Source organism: Brassica oleracea, chromosome C8, assembly GCF_000695525.1.
Source record: "Brassica oleracea var. oleracea cultivar TO1000 chromosome C8, BOL, whole genome shotgun sequence".
Taxonomy (NCBI): Eukaryota; Viridiplantae; Streptophyta; class Magnoliopsida; order Brassicales; family Brassicaceae; genus Brassica; species Brassica oleracea.
Genome location: NC_027755.1, coordinates 38,845,930 through 38,855,510, shown reverse-complemented (window position 1 = coordinate 38,855,510; position 9,581 = coordinate 38,845,930). Strand labels below are relative to the sequence as shown.

Genomic DNA, 9,581 nt, shown 5'->3' with positions numbered 1-9,581 from the left:
AAACTTAGGGTTTAAAGTTAAAGGGTGGGGTTTAGGATTTAGGGTTTAGGGTTTAGGGTTTAGAGTTTAGGGTTTAGGGTTTAGAGTTTAGGGTTTAGAGTTTAGAGTTGAGAAATGAGGTTTTGGGGATAAGATTTCAAATTTTGAAAAATAAAAAAAATTAAAATTTTCAAAGGATAAACTTAGAAAGGTGCTATTTTGGCCATTTTAGTTTTTGAGTGTTATTTTTGTGATATAAACTTAGAAATGTGCTATTTTGGTGATTTGCCCAATTTTTAATTTATTTAATCTACTTAGTAAGAAAGTAGAAATATACGTGGATTTATATTGGGCCTTAATCTGACAAAATGGACTTCAGCATTCAGGATTAAGTTCTTCGTGGCTATTAAGGCACATCAGGTTGATGATTAAAATCAACAATCAAAAGGTCATAATCAGACGATGGCTATGGAACTTTCGTTTGATTTGGTGGAGGAGATACTCTCGTGGGTTCCATCTAAATCTCTTAAACGATTCAGATGCACTTGCAAGCAGTGGGAAACCCTAATCTCTGAGCCGAGATTCATCAACAAGCACTTGTTTAACATGCGTGGCCGTGAGAAACAATTCACAGTCTTCAACGACGTTACCCTAGCTTCTCATTCATCGGGTTCAACAGTTTCTTGTGTAGGCATAGAATTTGACGAACTCAACGAACCCCGTTTGAATATGCATGCTTTTGAACCTCTTCAATCTTCGAGTTTATTGGTGATGAACATGTATCATTGTGATGGTCTATTGCTATATGTCATGAGAAGCAAGCTATTGGTTTTGAATCCGTTGTTGAAACAAGGAAGATGGATCAAATATGGCAAGATGGACCATTCTTTAGATGCTTATGGTCTTGGATACGTTAGTAGTAACCGACCACCATGTGATAATGATTATAAGATGGTTAGGTTTCGTTGTGGCAAGTCTAAAGATTCAAGTATCAAAGTATACAAATTAAAATCTGATTATTGGAAGGTTGTTGATAACAACTTTGATGGGTTCTTAGAATGGCCAGAGTCAAGCGTTTGTTTGAGAGGAACACCTTATTGGATAGGTTATGTAAAAGGTAAAACATGCAAGACAATAGAGAGTTTTGATTTCTCTAAAGAGAGATTTGAGACCTTGTTTCTCCCTCCTTCAGCCATTGGATCATCTAAGTTGGAAAACTCTCTTTCCTTGGGAGTTTTCAGAGGAGATAAACTTTCTTTGTTACATGAATCCCGCGTAACGGGTAAGATATATTTATGGGTGATGAAGAAGCATTGGAGTAAGCTTATGACAGTTTCAATACCTGAATCATCGATGTTTCCTAAATATCCAAGTTACTTCGTTGAGAATAACGGTAAGCTTGTGATATCTATTCGTGGCATAACGTATATTAAAGTTTACATTGCGGACAAGGATGATGATCAGTGCCAAAACGTTGAAAATCTATCTATGGATCTTTTAATTACTGGTTCTGGTTGCTACTATGTTCCGAGCTTACTTCCGGTTCCAGGTTTTGACGAGGCAAAAAGAAGGTTAGGTTTTGTTTTAAAGAAAGATTTCTCAATATGATTTAAGGTGTAAGGAGCAATTAGGAGTGAGTATATATATGTTTGTGTTACGTTTCAAACTTCTTATCTTATGACTACATTTTTTCCATTAGCAAATTTGTTATTTGACAAATATTCTCAACTAGTTTCTTTGGACTGTCTAGGTCATCCAAATACTATTTTGACAATCAAATTACAGTGGCGGTTATTGCCATGTGCCCAAGGTTATATGTTAGTTCTTGCCCAAGGTGCATATACACGAGGTCCAATTTTTATAACACATTTAATTCACAACTAAGAGTCTAATTTAAATAAAATGTACAACAAAATATGAAACTACATAGTTAATCAGGATCCATTTTCATAGTTTGAATAGGGTCCATGAAAACTTTAAGCCGGGCATGGTGTTATGTGATAAAAAAAAAATGTTCATAGAGGCAAGCTATTAGTCTCAACCACAATATTTTTATTGAGAAGTTAAGACCAGTCCCATGTGCTTGTAGCCAGTCGTCATTGAGAGACGCCATTAATTAGTAAGGTTAATGATGTTTTATGGAACCGACGGTGGAGAGACCTAAGGTTTATACCGGTTCACACTGGATTTATTAAATTAAAAATCTATTCCAACGGTTTTCTTGGACCAGAACACCAGATATACAGCGCTCGTATGTATAATATTTAAAAAACTCAGATCAGCCGTTGTTGTGTTGAATCTAAAAACGATTTTAGCTTTACAAAAAAAGTTAGGACCATGTTTAAACCGGGGTTTTGAACCCGACGTGAATCGAACACGCAACCTTCTGATCTGGAGTCAGACGCGCTACCATTGCGCCACGGATCCGATGCAGATAAGCGTAATAATATATTTTAAAACCATATCCAAATCAAAGCACATTGTTGTTATCTTCTTCTTCATCATCACAGTTTCGTACGGTCTAAAAGAATCCGAGTTCTCCCAAATCTTATCTTTTATCCTCCTCCGATCATGATGCAGCACCCACCACCCGGAGGTCTCCTTCCGCACCACGTTCCTCCTCCGTCTGCTCAACAGCACTACGGTTACCAGCAACCGCCTCCTTACGCCATGCCTGGAGCTGCTCCACCACAGATGTGGAATCCACAAGCGGCCCCACCAAGCCAGCCTATGACCGCCGACGAGATCCGTACTCTTTGGATCGGTGACTTACAGTTCTGGATGGATGAGAATTTCCTCTACAGTTGTTTTGCTCACACCGGAGAGGTAATAAAACACCCTCTCTTCTCGTGTTCTGTCTGAAAGATTGGATTTTTACCAGACATCGCGATCAGAATCGAACAAATTTAATGAGTTTTGTGGCCTGGCAACTTTAATGCCTTCATCACTGTTCGTGTTATGTCTGAAAAAATTGGATTTTTACGGACATCGCGATCGAAATCGAACAAATTCAATGTCTTGTGTCAATGAGCTAATGAGTTTTGTGTCTTGTCAAGTTTTAATGTCTTCGTCACTGTTCGTTTTCTGTTTAAAAGATTGATTTTTTACGGACATGAAGATCAAATCCGAACAAATTTGATGTCTTTGTGACCGTGAGCTAATGAGTTTTGTGTCCTGTCAAGTTTAGTGTCTTCATAACCGTTCGTTTTCTGTCTGAAAGGTTTGATCTTTAGTGATATTGAGAATTAAATTCGACAACTTTAATGTCTTGTGACAGTGAGTTAAATGAGTTTCGTGTTTGTCATCACTGTTCGTGTTCTGTCTGAAAGATTGGAATTTTACGAATATAAGGATCAAATTCAACAACTTTACTGTCTTTGTGACAGTGAGTTAACGAGTTTTGGGACATGTTTTGTTTAACACTGTCAGTTATTTTCGCAGGTTCTTTCTGTTAAAGTAATCCGGAACAAGCAAACCTCTCAAGTTGAAGGCTACGGTTTCATCGAGTTTGTATCTCACGCTGCTGCTGAACGAGCTTTGCAAACATACAACAACACTCCCATCCCTGGCCTTCCTGACCACCTCTTCAGATTAAACTGGGCCTCGTTGGGCTCAGGAGACAAACGTGACGACTCGCCTGATTACACTATCTTCGTTGGTGATCTCGCCGCTGATGTTACGGACTACGTCTTGCTAGAGACGTTCAAAGCCTCGTATCCTTCGGTTAAAGGTGCGAAGGTTGTTATCGACAGAGCCACTGGGCGTACGAAGGGATACGGTTTCGTTAGGTTTTCTGATGAGAGTGAGCAGATTCGTGCCATGAGCGAGATGAACGGTGTTCCTTGTTCGAGTAGGCCTATGAGGATTGGGCCAGCTGCTAGTAAAAAAGGTGTGTCTGGTCAAAGAGGTATGCCTAGATTTGAATGATATATGTTATTTTAGAACTGCTTTGCTCTTCCATTCCTATGATTTGTTTTTGTTTTGTTGTGGTTTTAGTATCTATGTGACTAGGTTTCCTTCAGTTTAGCCAAGCCTAGTTTTCTGAAGTCACATTCTGTATTTACCGCTCAGGCCACAGTAAAATTATGTTAAAGCTAAAATGGATAGAAATCTTATAAGCACACTTTTTGTATCCAGTTTGTGTCAAAGCAGGGGAGTCAAGAGGCTCTCTAATCATCTTGAGGCCTGGAACTGATTGAATGCCCCATGCTTAGGTCAGTTTTAAAGTTCATGTGTTGTCCTCTATTAGCCCTTTCCTTTACTTCAGCCACTTGTCTTTTCAATACAACATTTCTTCCAGTTACTTTACAAGTCAATTCTTATGTATCTACTTTTCTTTTTTTTTTTATTTCATTCCGCTTTACTTAAAGTACTTATTCACTTAATCTATACTTTTGTTTTGTACATCAAACTCCTTTCTACTGCTTCCGGAGTCTAGATGTTAGAAGTTCGCGTCGTTTTAGCATTTATGTGAGAAAGATTTCGTTTGACTATTTTCAAAATGGTCGTGGATGTGGCAGTCTCTGTAGCTCCTAGCTACATTGTTACAAATTTCTTAAGTAGTGGCTATTATTATCCCTCTTTAGGTTGTCCAAAATATATATGTTCTACTACCTTTTTAGTTAGCATCTTCACCTACCCTATATTAGCTGCCGAAAAGCCTTGGGAGAAATGTGAAGCAATTGTGATTGTCATTGATCTGATTGCTCATCTCGTGTGGTTGTGACTCATATCCATTCGTATTGCTCGCAAATGGCAAGCTCCTCCTATACGTATTGACAATACTTGATTGCCGTTAACTTCCTATTCATTTGTTTTTGCAATTTTGTTGTCAACAGACAGAGAATACTATTTCTCCTTTTGGAGTTTGAGCCATATTGCATGTGAAATTTACTGATACTTACTCCGTTCTGATATACCTGTAAATGCAGATTCATACCAGAGTGCTGCTTCAGGGGTTCCAACTGATAATGATCCAAATAACACCACTGTGGGTTATATATATTCTCCTACTATATATATGTGTCCCGCTTGGCTTATCGTCCAAGGTGGTAATCTCTGACAAGTTATAAATTATATGCAGGTTTTTGTTGGTGGATTAGATCCCACTATCACGGATGATCATCTGAAGAATGTCTTTAGCCAATATGGCGAGATAGTTCATGTGAAAATACCTGCCGGAAAGCGCTGTGGATTCGTTCAGTTTTCTGAGAAGTAAGTGCACTGTTGTTGCTGGAAACTCTTCACATTTTGAGCCTATAATATAACAAGCTTTGGAGTATCAACCTAACAGTTTAATCACGTGTCTTGTGATTATCAGAAGCTGCGCAGAGGAAGCAATTCGAATGTTGAATGGAACGCAGTTGGGAGGAACAACCGTTAGGCTATCATGGGGACGAAGTCCTTCATCTAAACAGGTGATTGATGATTCCCCTTTGCATACGTTTCTAGTCACTTCTCTCGCTTATCTTACTGCGTTGCTTTGGTCAATGGACCCTTATGTTTTTGTGTGTTTCGATTCTCCAGGCGGCTGATCCGAGTCAGTACTATTACGGTGGATATGGACAAGGTCAGGAGCATTATGGGTACTCCATGCCGCAAGATCCTAATGCGTACTACGGAGGCTACCCTGGTGGGTATCAGCAGCCACCACAGGTGGGGCAGCAACCGCCACAGCAGCAACAAGTGGGGTTCAGCTACTAGCTGGCGAGAGTGTTCTTAGCTTCAGTGTGTGTTGTTTGCGTACTTTGTAATGAACATGTTCACAGACACAGTTTATCTATCTCTCTGTCTCTCTCATTAGGAGAGTTTCTTTTGCTCAACACTGATACTGAAGGAGTGAAGAGATTTGACTCTTAATAATGTTTTGTGATGCTTCTGTTTTCTTTTTTTCCTTTGCTTGCTTTAGGAGTTTAGAACATGAATCGCTATAATAAGATTTTGAGCTTTCATTATATATATTTTTCAGTAGTGTTAGTTTTGAATGCTACAAAACTTAATATGGTCAATGAGTTGGTACTTTGCGTTTTGACGTTAAACTTTTGGAGTTATGTTCCAGGTTTTTAAGTTAAGCTTAGGAGTTTCAGTTATACTGTAATTAAGCATGTGTGTTTTGAGATTATCACATAACTCGAGGTTTATTAATAAAGAAGATTGTAATTTGATTCCGCAATATAAAACCTGTCTAGATACTACTTGTGGACAGAAAATATATCTTGAACACAACTATAGTCTCCAAGCAGCATTAGAATAGTTGGGACATCTTTGATTTGACCCAAGTTCTGTCTTTAGAGGTCTTTTTAGAGGCAGGGTGGCATGTGTCTCCAAACTCATGACTGCTTTATAAAACAAATTTTAAAAGTACTGTATGCATGAAGCATAATGATCGGTATATTACTCCTAAATTATAAAAACCGTTGGTCAACGATTTGTTTTAACTTTTAACACAGATATACTAGAGTATATGCGTGATCAGGATATACGATTAAAAAGATGTTGCTGACAAAAAATAAAGATTAAAAAAATGTTAAAATATTTCATATGTATTTTTGGGCGGTAAGCTCGTAAATTGAAATGCTTTATATACTAAACTGTTATCTTGTAAGCATATATAATACATAGTAATACCCTTATACAACCTCATATTGCAAATAATAATTAGGACGATTTTATGCATTTACTATGCATTGTTAGCTGGAAGTCAAACTATTTTGTATATCTTAAGGATATCTTATTATCTTAATGATCTATATTATTAAAACAGAAACATTGGATTGGACTTAACCTTTATTTTGTAAGTTTTTTAATTAAATACATCTTTTTACTTTATAGTTAAACCTACATTAAATCACTAATTTAATTTCTTTATACTACTATCAATGCATCCAAACAATATTTTTTTTCACTTTATACTATAAGTCATGTTTCCAAACAACGTTAAAACTAATCCTGTATCCAAACTAAATAAAACATTAGAACTCATCTTTTTAAGAATTTCTAACAATTTTCTTTCAAATCATTTAGATAAATTAAATAACTGAAAATTTCAAATAATTTATAAAACAATGAATATAAATTGAACTTATTTTAACATGTTTAAATACTACAAAAACATTTTAATCAATAATAAATTAATTAAATTAACAGATTATCTTATTTATATTACTAAATAATAGTTATATCATTTATTTAGGTAACTTAATAATTCAATAATAGCCATTACATATATATATATATATAAACTTTATACATTGCACAATAAATATAATAACAAAAGTAATTATGAAAAATGTTCAAAATATATGTTAAATAAATAAAAATGCTCAACAAGAAATTTAAACCAATTATAATATAAATTATTAACAAGATAAATTACACAACATAATTATAATAAAATTAATTATACAATATAAAAGGGAGTAATATGATCAAGACATATTTATAGTTGTTAATTATCTTATATCTATCATTTTCTCTATCAAAATTTTGTAGAAACGTTATAATTTCATAAAATTGCAAAACAATGAGCTATAAAATTTAGATTAAAAGGTAAAAATTATGAAACTATAATGATATAAATCACATTGGATTTAGGGTTAGTCTCGGGTTTTAATGATTTTTCAAATATGGATATTTTTAAAAACCTAAATAAAGTTATCGGATGACCGGATTAACCGATTTGACCACATGTTCGGGTTGAATTTTAAAATATTGATTTAAATGCAAAAATATTTTAAATACATAAAATTCTTACAAATTAACAAGCTATTTGTTAAATTATTAGTGCTTTAAATAATCCGCGCGGATCAAAATCTAGTTTGACTTACAAATAAAACTGTAATTATTCTAATTAAAAAAATCATATAACTTGGGTACAACCGTACAAATTATAAGTTAGTGCACCAGCACTGTCTAATGCCATTACTACAAATACTTTCTCATCTTCAACTCCTCTCTTCATTCTGAGATCTCTATATTTCAATTCACAAAAGATCATCATCATCGGAAAAACACTAAAAGCCAGAAAATGACCCTCTTTAAAAGGCCATGCATGTACTCAAAGGTGCACAAGGAAGATCCAGAAGAGGTGTTGCACCAACGAGCCAAGTTCTTGATTTACAAAACGCTTCAAGAAGTGGACTTGGTTTCTCGGCGTTCTTCTCCTTCCTCGTCGTTTCTACGGATGAAGCTTTTAAGGTTGAAGGTGGAGATCGGAAAGAGTTTGACTAAGCTGCGACGGAGCGTAGTATCCGCCGTAAGTTTTGGCGGAATTCGACAGCATTCTCAAAGCGGCGTGAGAGCCTTGAAGAAGATGTTCCACGGTGGTGCAACAAAAGGACTACCTAGGCCTATTTTCAGTCTTGAAGTTTGATATTTCTTTACATTCTTGTCTTGTGTATTTATCTTTTTCTTTTCTTGAATTGTATGTTGATCTCTATTACGTACAGAAGATCAACAATAAAAAAAAATCTTGAGTTCTGTTTCTTTCATAAAAAGAGGAACGAAATCTTGAATTTGAAATAATAATAACCATTATTTATATATGACTATGCAAAAATAATTTTAAGACATGGAACTTGAACTGGGCTTGTTTTATACAATTCAAACGAAGAAATTTCAGTGAATGTAATAAAGCCGAGAGGTGGCTCCACGAGAAAGCCACGGAACAAGAATCACATAGACATTCAAGAATCAGGTGCTGGGTGAATGATACCCTTTAAACTTTGGTCATATAAACGATGTAACCAAGTAGGGTGATGTTTTGTTAAGTGATGGAAAGGATCTTGAATGTGTTGCAGGACGTGCAAGTACATTGGGAAATGAAACTCTCCTCCCACAAAATCGGATGATATGGAGCTTGATTGATCTTCTTTTTTTTTTCATCAATATAACTTTGTATTATTATTTTAAACGAGGATGGCGTTAAGCTAGATGAACTTACAATCTAAAACCAACTAGATTTTGGATTATGTTATTATAAAGTATTATATGTTTCACATTTATTTTACACTTTTATATTTTTTTGAGTTTTGAGATTTATGTATTTTATTAAGTTTGTTCAGTTTTCAATTATAAAGTATGATGCTGTAAAACTTTTCATTTTATTAGGTAATGTAAATAGTAAAGTGTTGAAAAATTTGACTATTAAGATAATACTAGATTTTGACCCGCGCTTTAAAAGCGCGGGATAATTTTTGTTGTTGATAGTTTATTAACCCGTCATTTGTTCAATAATTTGTTTAGGCATATGTACGTCTGGTGTCCGGTTTAATTTTTTTGTTCACTAATTTGTTTAGGCGTGCACGTTTGTTGATTCTGAAAATGTTCTTCTAAACCGTGAGATTTGTTTGTTAATTCTTTTTCTTGTTAAAATTTAATTAGAATAAGATATAAAGATCAGTACATTGTAGAATTGTGTGTTTCAAAATATTTGTAATCTAATTACGTGTATAAATTTTATGTTAATTATATATGTTTGTAAAATAGAAATATGTATTATACAAAATCTACTTATGTGTATAAAACTACTATAATGTTTTTAAAGATAATGAATTTAATATTATATATTAGATATGAACTATAATAGTTCATTTCTGGGTTTT

At 34.7% G+C, this 9,581-nt stretch overlaps 3 protein-coding genes and 1 non-coding gene across 5 annotated transcripts; 3 read left to right on the top strand and 1 right to left on the bottom strand.

Moving 5' to 3' along the window:
• The first annotated feature begins 447 nt into the window (after window positions 1-447).
• Window positions 448-1,587, top strand: LOC106309360 (putative F-box/LRR-repeat/kelch-repeat protein At1g11620). Its single transcript, XM_013746391.1, has one exon. It carries the CDS (start codon window positions 448-450, stop codon window positions 1,585-1,587), a length of 1,140 nt encoding a protein of 379 aa, XP_013601845.1.
• Window positions 1,588-2,334: 747 nt separating this feature from the next.
• On the bottom strand, window positions 2,335-2,406 carry TRNAW-CCA. Its single transcript has one exon. It is a non-coding gene; the product is annotated as a tRNA-Trp (tRNA).
• Window positions 2,407-2,466: 60 nt separating this feature from the next.
• On the top strand, window positions 2,467-5,935 carry LOC106312534 (polyadenylate-binding protein RBP45B). Of its 2 annotated transcripts, none has more exons than XM_013750096.1 (6): window positions 2,467-2,805; window positions 3,421-3,868; window positions 4,911-4,969; window positions 5,063-5,193; window positions 5,300-5,396; window positions 5,506-5,935. In XM_013750096.1, exons 1-6 carry the CDS (start codon window positions 2,551-2,553, stop codon window positions 5,680-5,682), a joined length of 1,167 nt encoding a protein of 388 aa, XP_013605550.1. In that variant the 5' UTR covers window positions 2,467-2,550; the 3' UTR covers window positions 5,683-5,935. The 2 variants fall into 2 exon arrangements, with proteins under 2 accessions (XP_013605550.1, XP_013605549.1); XM_013750095.1 differs by having other exon boundaries at window positions 3,421-3,886.
• A 2,070-nt stretch (window positions 5,936-8,005) lies between these two features.
• LOC106311467 lies at window positions 8,006-8,350 on the top strand. Its single transcript, XM_013748652.1, has one exon. It carries the CDS (start codon window positions 8,006-8,008, stop codon window positions 8,348-8,350), a length of 345 nt encoding a protein of 114 aa, XP_013604106.1.
• The last annotated feature ends 1,231 nt before the right edge of the window (window positions 8,351-9,581 follow it).